Source organism: Falco rusticolus, chromosome 8 (genome assembly GCF_015220075.1).
Source record: "Falco rusticolus isolate bFalRus1 chromosome 8, bFalRus1.pri, whole genome shotgun sequence".
Classification (NCBI taxonomy): Eukaryota; Metazoa; Chordata; class Aves; order Falconiformes; family Falconidae; genus Falco; species Falco rusticolus.
In genome coordinates, this window is record NC_051194.1 from 34,282,941 (window position 1) to 34,302,883 (window position 19,943).

The following is a 19,943-nucleotide window of genomic DNA, read 5'->3' on the forward strand; positions in this document are numbered from 1 at the left end:
TATAAACACTTTTGTAGTCTTATAATTATTGTAGTTTTCTAGAACTCAGCCAGAGAGCTGCATGTGGAGCTGCAGCCGTGCTGTCCTTGGAAGCACAAGACAAGGATCAAGATGAAGGAGATGGCTGCTAAATTTGAACAAAGAACAACTTGCTGATCACCCATAGAAGGTTTCAAGTTTGAGAAAATGTTGTCATCAGATAGTTTCAATTTGAGAAGGCATAAATCTGTGCATAGGATAGGTCCATAGGTCTCTGCTGATTAGTTCATTTGCCTGGTTGAAAATATTGTTGCAATTTAACTTCTAGAATGTCTGATCCATTTATCTAGCATGATAGTAATGATGAATGGAGGGAGCAACTTTCAGTCATTTATCCATGTTTCTTAGGACATTATGCTAGCACTAATTTTCTGAATCAGGCGTGAGGAGAAGGCTCAGGGCATCCCTGCGTAGTATTTTCAGATATACCCATTGCTATTATAACATCAGAGCAGCAACGTCTCTTTATTCCTCCTGTTATCACACATGGCTTTCACAACACACACACAAGCTTAGACTGTGAACGCATGCTCAAGTGAGCAATCTGCAATTTGCCCAGTTCTGGAAGAAGAGCAATCTTGCAAGAAGATACATTTTGTCACTGCCATAAGAACTGGATGCATTTCCTATTTGTACATTACACATTAACACATATTTAAGTTCCTTAGTAAGCAATACACTCATCTCTAAGACTTCAGTTGATTTCAAGTGTATTTCTTGGGGAGGTTTACTTTTATTTGCAGATATGTGAAATCTTGATTTATTTTTTATGTATTTCTCAAGTGTTTAAAAAATGGCAAAGTTTATGTTGATTCAGACATCCCTGCATTCCTGTCTTGCTTTTTTCTTGTACACTTTAGTTTCAGTCTGACTAGCAAAGAAATATTTAATGCAATATGTTTGGTTGATGACTTATTGAAGTTGAAATGTAGAAGGAAAATATGAAAAGCATGCCAGAATTGAAATGTGTTTCAGGATTTTTGCAAAAAATGCTTGTGAAAATATTTTTGTTGGTTTTGCTTTCTGTATGAGGACATTGCAGGGAATTTCAACTGAAAACATAGCCTAAATTTGCCTAAAACATGCTGGAGTTTTATTTTTTAATGAAGAAACAATTCCAAACTCCTTTTTATTTACACTTTTCATTTCTCTTCCTATTCAAGAACAGCTTGATGCAATAATCAGCTTGAAAAAAGAAATTGACCACTTGATAAATATGCCAATACAGAAGTATAAGTCATGGATTTTGTATTTATATAAATGTTTGTGCATATATACATTTTATCTTAGATCTATATGGACATAGTCTGGTTCTTGTTTTACTGAATAGTTTTAAGTTTAGCATAATGGCTACATTTGATTGCAAATCAATATTTTCAATGTTATAATTATCAATGAGACAGCTTTTTCCAGTTTAAAAGAAATATCTTTGCAGCACAACATTAGAATTGATTAATTGAAATCAAAGAATTGTTATTAATACTTGTGATTCAAATAATTGTGTTTTCAAAACAGTCCACGCTACTTTCAGGGGGCTTTCCCAGTACATCCTGGGCAGATGGGAGCAATTTGGTATCCCTCTTTTAATAGCAGAGGTTTGCCCCAGGTGGCAAGGGCTGCACTTGTCATTTCACAGAAAGTTGGGTGATGCCTGTTTGCAGCCTTACTGAGAGGAGCTCCTGAGTGCTGTAGGTGTATATTTTTATAGTGTTTCGGGGGCTGAGCCAGCTAGAAGGTGTGGTACAGATGGGAGGTTTCGTTTCTGTTAGTTCTTAAGAAGCTGTAAAAAAAACCCCAAAGCAGTGAGTGAGAAGCATGTCCCATACAGCTGGGACATGAGCAGAGCAGGGTACATCAGTGTATATTTCCTTCTCTAGAGAATGAAGAGCATAAAAGCCAGACGATAAGTCTTCACCAGTACAGCTGAGCGTGTTAGGGCACGGCCAGCCAGCCCTACTGTGCACAAGCCTTTGCCCTGGCAGCACGTGGTGCCGTCACGCCTGGCTTTGTGCACAGCATTGCAGGAGTGTGTCTGCCAGGCACATGGTACAGGGCAGGGTGCTGCCAGCCATGGGGCTGGGGCATGTTCGTGCAAACAGACCACCAAAGCGGGGGTGAAAGCTGTGGTAGGCAGGTTAAGGTTATTCACTGGAGAGGGACTTTATTTCGTGGCTGTATTTTGACAGTGGGGGAAGCAGACAGAAGAGTGTGGGTTTTCTGCAGCACAGTTATGACATGGGTGATGTTATTGAGCTGAGACGTTGAGGAATGTGAACAAAATGGGTAAGTGTTGATTTTATAGCTGGGATAATCTGGTCATTGTGTAGCAGCACCTTGTTGTTAATGATGGCTGATAGCATTATCATGCCACCACCAGCTCCCAGGGTACTGTAAATTTTCTGAACGTTGAGTAGGGGTGGAGGGATGAAAGGCTGGTGGGTTTTTTTCACCCTTTCTAGTCTCTGGAGGGAATGAGGCCATGTCACACAGGACTTTACATGTGATAAAGGCTATATCATAAGGTGGCATTATGGGTGCTCATCTTGCTGCTATAGGGCTGAGACACCCCTACATGCCTCCCTGTCCCTGGACTTCTACCCAAGAACTTAGACAAATATCAGCAACAAATTCTGTAACACTTTCTTTTTTTTTTCTCTTTTTTTCTCAAGCATCCTCTTTGCAGACATAGAGGGTTTCACAAGTCTGGCCTCCCAGTGTACTGCTCAGGAGCTGGTCATGACGCTGAACGAGCTCTTTGCCAGATTTGATAAGCTAGCAGCTGTAAGTTTTCTATTATAATTCTGATTATTTTTTCTTTCCTGTTGCAAAAATGACATACTGTGCTGGTTCACTGGATTTCTGTAAATATTCACTGCCCTAAAAGGCAAGATATTGCAAGCATGAATATAGGCTGAATACTTATCTCTCCTTTATTATTACTTTTTTTAATATTTTTTTTTTTAGGAGAACCACTGTTTACGTATCAAGATCCTTGGTGATTGCTATTACTGTGTTTCTGGGTTGCCAGAAGCAAGGGCTGACCATGCACACTGTTGTGTTGAAATGGGAATGGATATGATAGAGGCCATCTCGTAAGTACCATATTCCCCATGGAGAATTTCAGAACAAATAGCAAGCAGATTTTTTTTCCTTTTAGGTCTTCCTTACATTAGTAGCAAGGTAGCCAAACCAGGGAACTGATGCCAGCAAAAACGGAGACCAGCTGGAACAAGAAAACAAAATGCAGTAAAGGTTTGACAGCAGACAGACAGACACTTGAGTCCATTACAGCCACGTGGATATCAGAGCTCAGTCTCCTGATGAGAAAGGCAAAGGTTACTCTAATTACTGGAAGTCTCATTCTCAAGGGAGGATTCTAGTGAATTACAGAAATGTGAAATCAGAGGATTATTAATAACTTTATTAAATTTCAGTCACTCTTCACTTACCTGTCTTCAAAGCAGCTTTTTACTCACATTACAGTTCCTCTGCTAAGGTCTGTCTTGTCTAGCTTAACTAATCCTTCTCCATGTGTTGCTATGCCAAAAAGGTCAGATTCAATGCTTTCTTACTTCAGTTTAATTATTGAAGAAAACCATAAAGTTGGTCTGCCACAGACTCGGACAGATCCATGGTGCTTTTTCCTTTATTTTCACTTACTTCCCTATCTTTATTTTCTCCTTTTAAAATCTGTTCTGAAGCTTTGTCTGCTCCTGAGGTCAGACTAACAGTCCTGTGTTTGTCCAGACCATTTCTGTCTTTTGAGAGTAAATAAGGCCTATATGTAGTTATATTACTTAGAGGACTGCAGACAATGTCGAATATTGTTTGCATCGGACATGAGCTTTCACAGGCCGATTCTTTCAGAATTCAGAGAGGGAAGATTTATTTACTCATCTTGAGTGTATGCAAGTTTAGGCACAAAGTTCAGTCAGTTTTGGATGGTAACTGAGCTGACCTTAGCGTCTACACCATCTCTGCTGCAGAGACTCTGCTCCTTTTGCCTTTCTCTTCTAGCTTTTTATTTTGCAAAAGCACCTTCTGATATATCAGTGGTACCAACAGAGAAGCAGATCTCTATGTAGTTCTCCTCTCATTCCGTTCAGTACATTGATGGAGTTTCCACTTCATCTTGATAAAAACTAGAGCTGTCTATTTGCTGAGCTTGATACCGTACATTCTTACCATTTGAATTTCTGCAAAAACATGAATACACACCCACACTTTTCGGCCTCATTTTCATAACATACATAGTTTGAAAAGCAGTATGTTTTCACCCAGGAGACCCTGTCCAAAAAGCAGTACGCAGCAGTATTCCTTTGCTTTGTATACAATGTACACTGTCAGGTCTTCCTACCTTTACTTTGCTGGTTTAAAACTTTATTGCTTTGCAGCAGTCTCCATTTGGTGTTTGCATGCAAAATGCAAAATAAAAGGAGGTGCAAGTAACTAGTTTTCAGTAGATCTTGAAAGGATGCTATTTCTTCCACGTGAAGTACGATTAAGTAGCAGGTGACAAAGTGTCTTGTCAAAACATGAGAAGCAGCAACTCTTAGCCAGCAGCCTTACAATGAGGATACTATGTACATTGTTCAGAAAAGTCTCACTTTCTGCAGTAGTTGGCCTGTTGAAAGCCAGAGACCTTGACACATTGCTGTGTAATCCCCCACAAGGCTGAGTAACACCAGGCTGTCTAGACTTCATGGATTAAATGCAGCGCATCTTACTTTGAAATAAACATGGAGCTGAAGTGCACTCAGTGTTTGTTTACAAATAGCTCTTCAGCAGCGTTTAAAACTTGTTTCCCACTTGATGTATGATGGATGCATTTAACAATCTTATCTCTCAATAAGTCTGCTTATTGCAGAAAGCACTACTCCTGCTTTCTGCCCCCCCTGCTCCTCCTCTAAGGATCAAGATAAGAGGTTTCACAATTAAGGTAACCAATAGCTACTAAACATTTGATTGCAGGTAACAAATAGCTAATGAACATTTGATTGCAGGCTTCACCAACACCAGGCCCTGCCCATAGGCTGATTTCATCACATCACAATAACAGTGGGGAGTGTTATCCCAGATCAGAAAGAATTATACTCATGATACTGCTGGTATAAATAAACACAAAAAAAAAGGAAGGTGGCAAAGGATGTTTCATTTGTCTATAAAGAATAACCAAACTCATTTGTTTGCTGCGAAGTCTGGAGAAAGACAGCTTCTCGTCAATGGCTGTATTAGGAGAAGTTCCCTGGTCTTGTGTCAGTAACATGTCTTGGCAGAGGGTGCAGTAGGGTTTGTAGCAAGCACTTGTGCAGCAAGTTCTTCCTCCCTCCTCAGTGCTGTACCCATGCTGCAGCTGCTATTGTCCTTGCAAGGGTTATGGCTGCAGCTGCATTTTCATTACCCCAGTTCCTGTTGCGTTCCCAAGTGTTGTGGTTGGAGCTCTTTCAGTTCATAAGCCTGTGGCACCTTAGCCATATGCACCTTCCCTTCCCCGCTAGTTAATAAACTTCTGCTGCCCATTAATAAAAATAATAAATGTTACTTTAGCAACGAGATAGTGAAACGTAAGATAGGGATTGTAGGGAAAAAGGAACTGTAAGAGAGTAGGAGCCGTTTCCACAAGAAAAGTCTTTAAAGGGGCATATTACACTGTAAGGAGTGTATAATAGTCCAAAATTAGTCTATATTCATTCATTTTCATTAATAACCAAAGCATCAATATTAGATCTGTGTTGATGTTAGGAAGTTGTGAGGACTTTACCTGTCCAGAGGATGTTATCTAGAAAGGACTAGATGAACCTGAAAACTAAAGAGGTTGACATCTGACAGGTATACAGGACAACTTCATGTTTCAAGGAAATAACACCTCAGAGGAAAGGTCCATGCTATGAGATGTAGGTGAATTTGGCTGCAAAACGTGGACATTCTGGGAATGATGTGATCAGCAATAACGAGAAGCAGAGTTGTTCTGATGGCCTTATCAAGACTTTCCCCTACCCACGCTCCTAAATATATTTTCCATGTGAACAGCTATTGAAGTTAACTTTTGCCCTAAAAGGGCAAAACCCACAAAGTATTCCAGCAGTAATTTTGGGAGTAAGCAGAGTATCCAAAACCTCAATAAAATCAGAGCTTGAGTATTTGTAGCTGCCTGTTTGGAGTGATTGCAATAGATGTGGTTCTCTGGTTTTGCTGCTCTGACTGCAGCTGTAAGCCCGATTTAAGCTGTCCAACTGCAGTGGGGTATTTCACACACATATCATATTTCATCTGTGGAAGAGTTGATGCTTGGTGCCATACAGACAAATTAAGATCTCTGAAATCATTTCCTTTTTCTCTTTGCAACATGCTGTTACTCTCAATGAGACTGAATGCTGGCAGGTTATGTCCAGCTTTGGTATGGAAATCAGCGACCAACACTTTATTCCTTTTACTGTCCCAAAGATTTTATTTTATGAGTTCTCATCTTGACCATGAGTTCAGAGTACATGGATTTACTCCAAGAGCTCCCCTTTCTAATTAGTACTCTGCTTGGCCATCCAGGCCATCCAAGAGCAGTACAGCTGGTCTGGTTTTGTTTCATTGTCCTGTTGATGTGGATAAGCAGCACCGTGTGTATGCATGAATAATGTATAGGCCATTATGGATTTTTGCGTTCTGGCTGCAGGTTTGTTCCACTGACTACAACCATGCAATTCTTAGAGATGTCCTTTCTTCCTATATTTCTTTTCAGACTAGTCCGGGAGGTGACAGGAGTAAATGTCAACATGAGAGTTGGAATCCACAGTGGGAGAGTTCACTGCGGGGTCTTGGGCCTTAGGAAGTGGCAGTTTGATGTGTGGTCCAACGACGTTACGTTAGCCAACCACATGGAAGCAGGAGGCAAAGCTGGGTAAGTTGCTTCATCAAAGCTGTCATGTTAATCCATGTGTTGTTTTGTGTCTGACATGTCACAGTGAGGTGGGGAAATGGGGGACAGGGGTTCAGAGAGTCTATGTCTCTGCTGTAAAATGAACTGTGGGTGTAGTGTTCTAAGTATGTCTGCATATCTTTGGTTTCAGAAGGTACAAAACGCTAAGATGGGCATATCCTTCTGTGGTAAGAACTGAATTCCTTCTCTGTGAAACAAAGCTGATAGATACAATAGAAATGAGCAAGTGTGAGCAAACACTAGCAGAGCTGGTCACAGTTACAAACAGATGTGACTGTATGCTAACAGTGTTAGCTGTAGAGCATCCCAGCTATCGATGGATATTGTATGAAGCATTGTTTCAAACCAGCCTTTTCTTTTGAAACATTCCTGTGAGAGCACAGAATCAGTTCTTGTTTCACCACGGTATGGGCCAACTGGAGACTGAGTCGCTGCCAAGTTAAGTGCCTTTCCATCTTGCTCTGGGAGAAAGCATAAGACTATGGTATTTGATAGGATACCTCTACAAAGCACTCTTGTACCACAGTGATTAGCGTGATACAACAATACAGTACATGCTACAGTATATATTACATGTGTCCACTGAGTAGACGTGTTTGTGAAGGGCCTGTGTTTGCAAAAAAAAAAAAATAAAATAAAATCTGCTGTGCATTAGAGCTAAGTGAATAAAAGAATGAGTGCTTTGTATCTAAGGAGGTGCTTATAAAGGGATGTGTAAGACGCTTAATGTGAACACAGCTCTCTCTAAGATTCCTCCTGGCCTGCTTTCTTTAAAACAGGTGAAAATCCCATGCTACATCTATATGGGTAGTGGCCTGGCTACATAGATTGGGTTTTATTGCTTGTTTGTTCCGGTACATGGAACCTGTCACTGACAAGAAGTGGCTTTTTAGGAGATAACTTTTCAGAGCCTACAAAACTGGCTTGTCTTTTGTCTCATTCAAGGCGCATCCACATAACAAAAGCAACTCTGAACTATCTCAATGGAGACTATGAGGTGGAGCTGGGCTTTGGAGGGGAACGCAACGCTTATCTGAAAGAGCACAGTATTGAGACTTTCTTGATTGTACGGTGCAGCCAGAAACGGGTAAGACCAGACAAACTAATGCAGGTTTAGATACTTCTAATAACTAGATGGTCTCCAGCACACCAAAGTAGAGTGAACACCAACCTTAATAGATGAGTGAGTTGACTACCTCACCTTCAGTGACAAGAGTTCCTGTTTCTCTTTCCTCTTCCTGAACTTTTGCATGCATAGAAAAGGATGTAGCCCCACCTTCTGCATAAGGTTTCTGCACCAAGTACTTTCTAGTTCTATCAAAGAAACTGTCCTGCATTGTTTTCAAAATAATTTTGAAGAATGCTGTTAATATAGATATGCATTTTTTATTAAATTTGATACTTGTACAAGTTCTTAAAGCAATAGATTAAAAACACAAAGGTCTCTTTAGATTACAGACAGAGGTGGTTTTGCTTACCTGCTCACCATATTGCCATAAACACAAAGATTAGAGCAATTTGTACCATTATTTTTCAGCCTCTGTTTCTGAAGATGGGAAAATCTAGCCCACCGTAATGATGGGTAATCACTGTGACAGTGGGATGAGATCATACCTACTGCTATGACACAGGTCAGGCTGCACAAAATAAGGCTCTTAGGGCATTACTGATTTGTGGACTTCAGCCAATACATCTTCTTTTTGTGACACTGCCAATAACAGAAAATAGGTTGATGTTATCACTAGTTTGTAGTCTTTTAAATAATGGTAGACTGTAATACTAGAAAATGACCTTTTTGATCATCTAGTTGATTCTAGCCAATAATGTCTCTTAAGTAATTTCTGCACTATAGAAATTGCTTTGCTATTCACAGTACAGACAAGCATATAAAGATCAGTCTGAATTCAAAATAATTTCAAGTATTTCTGAATCTAAGACCGATTAAACCTTCCCCCAGCTGTAAATGTGACTACCATGAGATTATATGAATTAGTGTTTGTGACATGTTCCAGTAGCATGGTTGATTTAAATAACTGTAACACCTATACAGAAATACTTCACTACCATTGCCTCATTTCCTGAGAGAAAGGAAACCTCAAATCTCCTTAATGGATATTGTGTAAAAAATCTCCAAGAAAATCCCTTATCATCTGCTAAAGAGAGAGACTGATGTTTTGGTTTCTATCTGCTCATAAGATAAATCTCATTAACAATTGTCAATCTTCAAAAGAGGATTAGAGCTTGCAGTGCAAGATTATTGTTTCCTGGGCATCACTGCCTGTCAGTGGGCCAGCTGATGTTTATAATTAAACCATTTCTTTGCTGGGTAGATTTTAGAACATAAACCAAAATACCCTTATGGTCAGGACCCATCTCCTGGGGTGGAGAAGCTCTATTGACTTCTTAAACCATGTGCTCACCAAGTTGTCTGCATGTTCTAGTGGAGAACTGAGGGTTTCTCTGGAGAGAAGAGGAAAACCTAAGATCAGGATTCTGCTCATTGCCAGTGTAGACAAAAAACTCAAAAACAGAGACACAGTGCGCTTGGGACTTGACTTCATTTTTGAACACAGGGCTGTCATTTGACTAAGAGACTGGACAGAGACTCAGGAGAGAGGGGGATTCCATTCCAGGCTTAGATTTTGAGGAGCTTGCATCTTTGTGTCTGGATTTTTCATGGTAAAATAAAACGATGACACATGCCCCCACCCCCTTCTTTCACTGCTTTATATGTATTTATTGCAGCTCTGTTACACAGTGTAGCCCTCAGCTGATGTCTCTAGGCACTACTATAATGCAGCTCTAATGTACTGCACCCCAGGGTGGCTAAGAACTGGGACATGTGCACAGCCGACGTAATTACTGTGCTAAATTGAAACATGAAGAAACTGCTACCCAAAATCATGGATATTAGAGGTTGGGGGGGGGGGGGGGGGGGGGGGGGGGCGTGTTCCTGGTTTGCCCATACTGCTGCAACTTTCTTGCTCCCATAGCCATTTTCTTTGTGAATAGTTTAAAGTTCTCTCCCTCTTTACTCCCTCTTTAAAAACTCATTTTCACCTAATAGGAAGATCAGAAGTGAGAAAAGCTTTCTCCTGTAGTCAGCTCAGTCAGTCTTGAATATTTTACCTGATGCTAGGCAAAGTTCTAGCACTTCACTTTTTCCTTCCATTTCTGCTTGATGGAATAATTTTGGAAAATTGATGGAAGTCAATACATTGACTTCTTGTCATGTATTTAGCCAGGTTTTCAGTTCAGTCTGTTCCAGTAATGGCCATAAAACGTTCACCTAACTTAGTAATGGGTTCCTGTGAGTCGTGTCTGGGTTCCTGTCATCTTCACACACAAGGCACAGGCTTTGCATTGACCTGAGAACCAGATGCACAGCTGACCCACGTAACTGTGAGCCTGAGCTATTCCTCAGTTCACACAGACAGACCTGAATTATCTGAATACCTGGTCCATCAGTCCCACAGCCATTGAAACCAAACAATACCAGGAGTTATGATGAATGTATAAAATGTAACAGCATCTGTTCTGTACCCTTTCTGCTTAGTGTTGCCATGGGGAGCCATAACTTTGAATTTCCAGTCTTTTTTTGTTTATTTGACTTTTTCATCATGTTAATGCCATTTCTTTGGCACAGAGTAAATGGGAGGAACATTTATCTAATATTTTTGTTCCAGGAACTCAGACTAGCTTCTTCTTTGAAAATAGGTCTTTTTCCTTCTGAGGATGTCGTTAACTGGAATATATTTGGTTCAGTTTTAGGGGGGGGGGAGTTAGATTCTGATCACTCAGTCTTTAAATAACATCCCTAGAGCTGAAAATGTAGTCTTTGTTTTCTATCTGGTACACAGAAGAGTTGCTTTCTATTGAAAGAGAATAAACTGCAAAGTTTTAAAATCTAAAATATTTAGGTTTCTTTTTCCTCATCTTTACCACAAGATCCACTTTCACCTTTCTGTTTGCACTGCCTGTGATGTTGCTGCTCTTGTGGGTGAGCGCTTGCCTGTGAAGAAGGCAGTGCCCAGATACCCCAGAGCAATGCAGGAGTGACTTTGTTATTTGCACTGTTATGTTCCCCTAGATAAATGTTTTCGTGGTATTTTTTTTTTAAAGCATAGATCCAAAGCTTCAAATTTGTTTTCCTTGTGTTTGTTTTCAATTCCTTAAGCTACTGTTTTGATAATTAAAATATAGAATGGTGTTAACTGTGTGAGGTAAAATGGTTTCCATGCATTTCATTGTAATGTAAGCTGATATATATATATACATATATATAAGTATGTGTATATATATATATATAAAGTAATTCTTGTCATAAATTAACACGCTCCACCATCTTTGTCTGATGAATCTTTCTCTGTGGTTTGTTTGCTCACATTAGCGCTAACAGTGGGGTGCTCTAAAACCTGGTTACTCTGGTGCCTGGTTGCTCTGGTGGTCTGGCGTCTGCTGTCAGACAGACAGTCAGCAATTGTATCCTCTCTCTCCCTCTCAGCCTTTTTTCTCCTAAGACAAACTCTTATAAAGCGTTCACACAATGAAGAAGAGACAGGCATAAGCTCTGGCAGCAAGCTTTTTGTTTTTGTGATCATCAAAGGAAACCTTTACCTTTTGCGTAGTTGCATTATCTTGGTGTCTGATATTTATTTGGTGATAAACTAATGTGATTCCTGATAATGAAGTTTCTGACTGTAATCTCTAAGTGAATGATCATGCAGTTTGTACACTTGAATGTCTTGGGTCCCATTTCTGCTATGTTAGTCCTCAAATGTCAGGTGCTAATACTCCTTTTTTCTCATCTATTAAATACTACCTCTGCTTCTCTCATTAGTAAAGTCTGTCACCGCTACACTTGGCGCCAGATGTGATAAGAACAAAATTAAACAAAATCTGCCCTGAGAGTAATCAGTGAGTAACTCTACTAGTAATTTCCAATCAGCCTAATACTTCCTCATTCAAAACCATCTCTTGCCATTTCACTGGAAACCAGCTTTTTGCCCAGCTTTGTATTCCCCGTCTGTCTTAGCCATTAGTCTCCAGCACAGCACTGTCAAGTGCTCTATGGAAAAAACAAGGCCAGTGAGAACTACTGTATTTTTTCTGTTTAGGAAAACTTGGATGCTCTCAAGGCTGTTGTTAATCCAAGCCCAGCATTTGCTCCTCTACAAGTTCTGTGTCATGATCTCTAGCTAAATAGTTATTAAAAGTATCTGTTACCAGAACTGAAATTGCAGCTGGCAGTTTTGCACAGATCTGGGGTGGAGGTTGTCCTTCTGACTTCAGCATATCATACTTAAATTTTGCTTCCAGCTTAGTCATGTTTTCTGTTTATAGCCCTACACTTATGATCCCTCTTCCCTTTTGCCTCTACTGTGGTCATAGTGATTGACTGAAGAGAAATAATCTGTTCCTTCAGTTCTACTGTAATGTAGATTCTTGTTTCCTTTATCCTCACATGATATAGGGTGACTTCTGTTCTCATACAGTATTTTTCCCATTCATTTGAATTTGTGTTTCTAATGGACTTAATACCTTAGCGTGAAAGAAATACAGGAATTATCCAAGGAGATCTTTGCCTTTCCTCCATTATTGGCTTTTCATCTTATTTCTTTATATGAAAGTCTGTGTTTCCAGATAAACAGAATTATCAGCTAGTATTACTAATACTATTACCCAGGTTTTTACAGATTCCCAAACTGAACTCTGAGGTATTGCATTACTCGGTACAATGTCTTTATCCTTCTACAGAATGGTTTGGTTTTATTCCTGTTATACTTCCTTTTTTTTTTAGATTTACCCTGTAGACTGTAGTATTGCTAACACACAGCTCTGTACCTCCACCTTCACAACTTTTATGTTTGTCCTTTTGTGTTTCATTCAAAATATCTGTCCCAGTCATTACTATCCTGTCACATCCCTGCTATTCTTACAGTACTCAGTTTAATTATTGTTGTAGTACCCAGTAGTCCCAGTCCTTGTGCTGCCCAGGTTTCTGGAGTTTGTACAGGAGCATGTTGCTTGGTGGTTGTTGGCAACTCTCTTCTTTGAGATCAGGTGCTGCACTAATTTGCAGAACCATCACAACTACCCTTCTCATAGCTTCTAATCATTGATAAAAGCTTTACTCTGAGAAGGGTGGAAAAGTATGTGTTTGGAGGAGTGGGAAACTTATTAAGGTGAAATGATTTTAAAAGCACCTTAGGTTTACAGTTAGTTTTATTGTCCTCATCATTGTCAAAAGTCTGGGGAAATGCTTTGTTGTGAATACAAGTGGAAACAAAATGTGACTGTCAACAGATGAGCAATACTGCTGACTAAACACTGTGCTGAGTGCACAGTGTCAGCAAACTGAAAAAATGTTTATTTTTTTCTAATGTCTTTCAATTGCAGTAAACATGGGTGTTTCTTTTAACAATAGCAGGTACACAACAGTTTCAGAAAGGATTATTATTGGTGGCCTTAAAACAGCTCAACAAAACTTTGGCTGTAACTCCTAGAAAAACAATTCTCATTCTTTTCTAAATAGTGTCCTGGAACTCCATCCAGCTGAGGAAACAAAATGGTCCTTTAAATGTTGTGCATGTGACTCTCCTAAAACACAATCAATCTAATGTGATGACGATTCCCAATTTAAGACATTTAATCACAGCTCAGCAGGGTTCCACTCATGTAGGTTTATGAAGACAATGGTTTGGAACAAGTAGCACTGCAAGAAATTCACTTCATTCACATGTCAATTGGACTTCAAGACAATTTAAAGAATAATATGTAGCCAAATCTGAAATGGCTGATCCATGCTCAAATTCCCCTGCTTTGTTACACTGATAGTGATCAATATGTTGGAAAATCCTATCACACACTAAAGAAGTAACAGTCATTCTTGATTTAATTGATAAGTATAAGAAAATCCCAGCTATTTCTGCAGTTTTCCTATAGCACTACTGTAGCTCAGTGTGTGGGAACTGGTGGTGGGAACACAATAAAACCTCTGGGAATAAGATTTACAGTCTCTTTGCGAGTCCAGATTTGAAAAGTTCCCACAACAGCTTTCTGGAGTTTAGCCACTTTAAATCTGAAAAACTTGTTGCTGTTAGCAGGTTTTGCACCTTCCCCTGTTGCTGGTAGTACCTGTAATGAGTAGGACTGAATGGTATCATCTCTTCCTTTTCTTTATTCTTCTGTCCAGTGTTATTATGCCTTAGGTAGCCCTGTGTGCAAATTGTCCTCATGCTGTCACTTAGCCAGGAAGAAACAGAGGAAGGATCCTCATAAATTTCCACAGAGGAGCTGTGATCCTTCTAATTCTTCATTTTTAGAGTTTATTATTATCATCACCCACTGAACAAGTGATTTTTTTTCAGAAAATAAATTAGATAGACTTTTTAGAATATCAGATTTTAAAAAATGTTTTTCAGTAAGTATTGATATTAACAACAATTGTTCAAGTTAATACAGTAGCATGGTGTACATGTAGGAAACCAAAAATTCACTATGCTTGTATATATGTGTTTTAATCTGATTGGAAATGTTGCTGAAACATAGTTCACAATCCAGTGGAAACCTTCTACAGGAGGTGTGAGGAAATATTCCCAGAGTTAATGTAGCTATGGAAAATTATGGTACCTGACCTCAAGGTTAGAAACAATCTCAGAAGAATATATTTACCCATTTGTCCCACCCTTACCTCAACCACAACAACCCAGATGTGTCAGTAAACGTGAGGTCTTTTATTCCCTTCAAATTGATTAAGTGATGCTTCAGAGTCACCAGCACTAGCAGCAGCAGGTAGCAGGATCACTCAGTGGCTGAGAGGGATTGCAGTAGGATTGCACAGCAAGGTTTCAGTAGCAGGGCACTACAGGGGTGCCTTCTGTGAGAAGATACCAGAAGCTTCCCCCATGTCCAATGAAGCAAATGCCAGCTCGCTCCAAAACAATCCATCTTTTGGCCAAGGCCAAACTAATCAGCACTGGTGGTAGGGCCCCTGGGATAGCATATCAAGAAGGGAAAAAAAAATTAAAATCTGCATCAGCTGGAGAGAGGAGTGAGACTGTGAAAGCAACAACTCTGCAGACACCCAGGTCAGTGAAGTAAGGAGGGGATGAGGGGCTCCAGGCGCTGGAGCAGAGGTTCCCCTGAAGCCCATGGCGAGGCGGGCTGTCCCCTCAGCCCATGGAGCCCACGCCAGGGCAGGGGGTGCCCGAAGGAGGCTGTGACCCCGTGGGCAGGCTGTGCTGGAATAGGGTCCCGGCAGGGCCTGTGGCCCCATGGAGAGAGGAGCCCCGGCTGGGGCAGGGCCGCTGGCAGCACTTGTGACCCCACGGGGACCCCGGCTGGAGCCGTCTGTTCCTGAGGGGCTTTGCCCTGTGGGAGGGACCCTCGCTGGAGCAGTTCGTGAAGAACTGCAGCCCGTGGGAAGGACTGAAGTCGGAGAAGTTCATGGAGAACGGTCTCCCATGGGAGGGACCCCATGCTGAAGCAGGGCAGGGTGTGAGGAGGAAGGAGCAGCAGAAATGGTGTGTGATTAACTGACTGTAACCCCTATGCCCCTGCACCACTCAGAGGGAGGGGATAGAGGAATTGGGAATTCAGCACGGGAAGGGGGGAGGGGTGGCAGGAAGGTGTTTTTTCCTGTTTTGATTGGTAATAAATTAAATTAATTTCCCCAAGTCAAGTCTGTTTTGCCCGGGACAGTAACTGCTGAGTGATCTCCCTGTCCTTATCTCAACCCATGAACCTTTTGTTACATTTTCTCTCCCCTGTCCAGTTGAGGAGGGGAGTGGCAGAGCAGCTTTGATGAGTACGTAGCGTTCAGCCAGGGTCAAACCACCATAGGTCTGCTTGGATTTTTGACATTAAGGCCTTTTCCAAATTCTAACCAAATTTACTAACTCATGGAGGGAAACCTGTTGTATGTATCTTTTATCATCTGTTGATGTAAAGGTATTTGCAATGTAACCAAATAGCTTTGCTTTTTCATAGGTCCCTGGACTGCTTTCAGTGTCTGGGTTTTTTGATTGCTTTTGGTTGAAAACCTTTCACTAAGTTGCAATAAAATGGATTGACAGTGTCACTTCTATTATAGAAAGCAATATATATTTGCTTGGAAATAATGAAACTGTATCTTCTACCACTTTTCTGGCATCACATCATAGAAGAAAGAATCATAACTATGAAAAAGATTGCATAACTGAAAACACACGAAGTGCTACAAGTGATGGCAGAGACCATAAAAAGCAGTGACTTTTGAAAAACAAAACCTCAAACCAGCTCAAATCTGGACATCAGCGTTGCATCACATTAGTGTATTTTTAGGAACATTTAAAACACAGTTCTCCTGGAGATTATCCCGTGGCTCTGTCATGACGGCTCATGTGAAATTCAGCTGGAGCCAAGCAATGGAGTTTTCAGCTCTTGCAGATGAAACGGTGGTGGGTTCAATATGGGGAAGAGGTGACGTGGGAGGCATTTGCTGTCCTGGGGGTGTGCAGTGTGGGAGCATGTTCGGTTCTCCCCAGCAAACATCCCGGGGAGCTGACAGCTCACTTAGGTTTGCTCCCACTGAGTTTACTTGAGATCCTACCCATGTCAGCCTGGCTGGGTGGAAAAAGATCCTTGCTGGCAGCCCCGAGCTGCAATGACCACTGCCACTTACTGTTACAGGGCCAGTTGGGTGTCTGGCACAGGGCCCCTGTCACAAGTGTCACCATGTCCCCAGCTAGTGGCCACGAAGCCTGCAGCGCTACATTGCTTGAAACGTTTTGTACCTGTGTGGTGAGCTTGTGGTCTCATGGGAAATGTTGTCATCATAGCTGTCTCTTCTTTGCAAGAAAAGAGGTGATGATTTCCCATGCTTGTCAATCAGGCAGCTTTCCCCAGTGCTGAATTTTAGCAGGCTTTTAAAAATTCCTTTCAAAAAATTAATTTAAGGCAGCATAACGCTTGACATTTAACTCTCCGGTTACCATGGAAATAACACCAGGTATTTTACAAACTCTTGACAGGTATAAGTTACAGTGAATAGTGGAGAATCAAAATAAATAGGTAAGGAAAGCAGACTCCAGGCAAAAAAAAAATAAAGTGCAGACCTACCTGTATTGTCATACAACACTTGAACCAAAATTCTAGAGTTTAAAACGACTTACGCTTTCTTTTTAAATTATTCAGTTGTCCGAACACTTTCTGAAATCCAAAATTAACTCTCATGTCTAATTTTTTCAATAATCTCATGGAAGCAGTGATTCTCTTGAAAAAGTTTAATCTCTCAAGTAATAAACAGCCATGTAGAGTAGCTATCCCTACTGTCCAAATTTTCAAGCTTTCCTGAGTTTGTCTCTTTTAAGCAAGGATGTAGTAATTGCCACTCCTCTGCCTTCTGAGTCAGTACAGGTAAATTGCACAGTCCTCATGGAGCAAATCTCCAGTGCAGTTCTTGCTCAAGAAGATTAAAGGGTTTGGTCTTGTGCAATAAAATCCTGTGTTTCTGCAGAACACATTCCACGTGGAAACCTGCCTGTGTTTTTAGCTAGAGAATATATTCAAAATAAGGAACTAAGCAGCCTGTTTAGCGTAGTTACATGCTGCACTTCTGTGCTCTTGTAACTGCATTGAGCTTGAATGAAACCTTTCCGACAGATCCTGTGCAAACATTGCAGTAAGCTCCAATTACAACCAAGATTCAAAGCAAGCTCTATATAACAAACCCAAAGACTTTGTCCAGACTTCAGGAAAGCTAGTGTCAATGATAAAATTTGCAGCTAGCATTAGGGTAGAGGAGACTATTTTGTCACACGCTGCAATACCACTGCCCTTAACAGCTACGCTGTTAATTTGTTTGCAAGATTTACATGCTTTCCTTAGTGTGTCTGGGAAGCTGCTCTTCCAAGTGTGGAAACTTATTGGCTTGTACCTACAGAGAAAGGTGTCCTTTATTCCCATAGCTGCAAGGAGCTTCAAGGCTCCTGTTCTTCAACCAGATCACTCTGTGTGTCATTTCTCTTGCAGATGCACCAGTCTTGGTTTGTTCGGGGGTTTTTTTTTGGGGGGGGGGGGGGGGGAGGGGGGGGCTGGCAGAGGGGAAAGGGGCATTCTATGTAGTATCTCAGCTTGAAACTGCAATTTCCTATCTGAAATTATTGTTTACTAAAAAGAAAAATTAGATATCTCCATTTTGGAATGCTCCCTGTGTTTACACAGGTTGTGGTGGTCGTTCAAAACAAGCCAAGGTGTAAAATGGCGGGCACCACTTAGGGGCAAGTGTTCTAAAAGATGAGAAGAAAAAGAAATGGTGGACCAGGACTGCTCCTGATCAGTGGTCACTTCTTAAAGTCCAAGATGCAAAACCATCTTCTGGAGTGAGAGATCAGAAGTGAAGGATGCTTAGAGAATGACTGCTATGTAAACCTTTCAAAATTTATTCTGCATTTCTCTCTTGTTTGTATTTCAGAAAGATGAGAAAGCCACAATAGCCAAGATGAATCGTCAACGTGCTAATTCCATCAGCCACAACCCACCACACTGGGGTGTTGACCGGCCCTTTTATAACCACCTTGGAGCTCATCAGGTCTCCAAGGAGATGAAGAGAATGGTAATGCCTTGCTTTATGGACATTAATTTATTTTCTTCTTAATACATCATTATATATCCTCCCTGTTTTGTCTGAAGGTTTTCGCAGCCCCAAGAGTGTTTTCCAAATGGGGGTGGTAAATTCTACTTTGACTCCAGAAATAATAATAATTGGTACATCTGGAGGTGAGTGATTGTCAGATGAGGCACAAAGTTGTTGGAGAGGAGAAGGGAGGCTGAGTGGCACAAGGAAGGCTCTTTTGTCTAACTTGTCCCACATGCTGTAAACTCATCTAGGCTGTGTGGAAGACGTGATCATCTGCAAAAATTGCTCGGTAACCCAAGTATTCAAACAGCAGCTGATATACACTTGTACTAGATCATTACAGACTTCAGCACTTGCAAAGGTTTCTTGCTTACGTTGTAACAGCCAGATGCTGTTCACCTTCTATAACTACATACCCACGTATACCCATGGGTCCTCAGGAGTCACACCACTGTGTTTAGCTTTTGAGAATATGTTCTCAAGTACACGGATTGATTAAGGTAGCAGGCATCTTCATTTTTGCTTATACCTTTCAGTCCTTCTAAATGAAAATTAACAAGAACTATTTATCAACGCAGTTGGACTGAGAGCACTTTTATGGCTTATTTTACATAAAGGTGTAGATGATAGATTTGTTTCCTGCTGTAAAGGCGACAAGAGTTTCTATTATAATGACTATTTGTAATAATAATAAAAATATTTAGTACCTTTATAGTTGCTTGCATAATCGGATTGCTCTATGACCTTATTTATGCTGTTTTGATCCTTCATGCACAGTCAAAACTGTGTATTTGCTGGCCACTTTTTTGCCCATAGTCAAGTTCTGCTCCAGGTTATCAAAACCTTAAAGTATTAAAAGAACTTTTTAACATGAGATTCACTCCCACAGCTTAAAAAAATGTTGGCATAGCTATAAGCAGCTACATATGTTGTCTTCTAACGGGAAATGCTGGCACATTTATTAATAGTTGGTGCTAATATTATTCATTCATAATATTATTTTACAGTGCTAAACCAAATTTCTTAATCTCCATAGTAATGTTCCTTGCATTTCTCAGATCTCCAAATAGGGCTTCTGACATAAGCATACAGATCAGTGGAACAGTGCATTTTTTATGTTGGCCTTTCAATAGGGTGCACTCAATAGGCATGACATTATTAGAAAAGCCTAATCACACTAGCACATAATTATAATTACAAGTTTCTTTGAATAGCTTTTAAGGGTTTCTTGCAGCCTCCTGTTCAGAAACAAGGTGTAAGCATGCCAAACGGTATTATGCTTCTTGGTGTTAATTACAGTTTGCCGTGTCTAGCTGTTGTTCAGTTGGAAAAACATAATTATTTATTGAAATA

At 40.6% G+C, this 19,943-nt stretch overlaps 1 protein-coding gene across 2 annotated transcripts in view; it reads left to right on the forward strand.

Moving 5' to 3' along the window:
• Nucleotides 1–19,943, forward strand: part of ADCY5 (adenylate cyclase 5) — a 223,830-nt gene that overhangs the window by 158,388 nt on the left and 45,499 nt on the right. For both annotated transcript variants that reach the window (XM_037396829.1, XM_037396830.1), the window contains exons 4-8: nucleotides 2,709–2,820; nucleotides 3,004–3,131; nucleotides 6,773–6,931; nucleotides 7,916–8,057; nucleotides 18,426–18,566. In XM_037396829.1, the coding sequence (XP_037252726.1) occupies nucleotides 2,709–2,820; nucleotides 3,004–3,131; nucleotides 6,773–6,931; nucleotides 7,916–8,057; nucleotides 18,426–18,566 (682 nt within the window). The remainder of the gene's footprint in view (nucleotides 1–2,708; nucleotides 2,821–3,003; nucleotides 3,132–6,772; nucleotides 6,932–7,915; nucleotides 8,058–18,425; nucleotides 18,567–19,943) is intronic.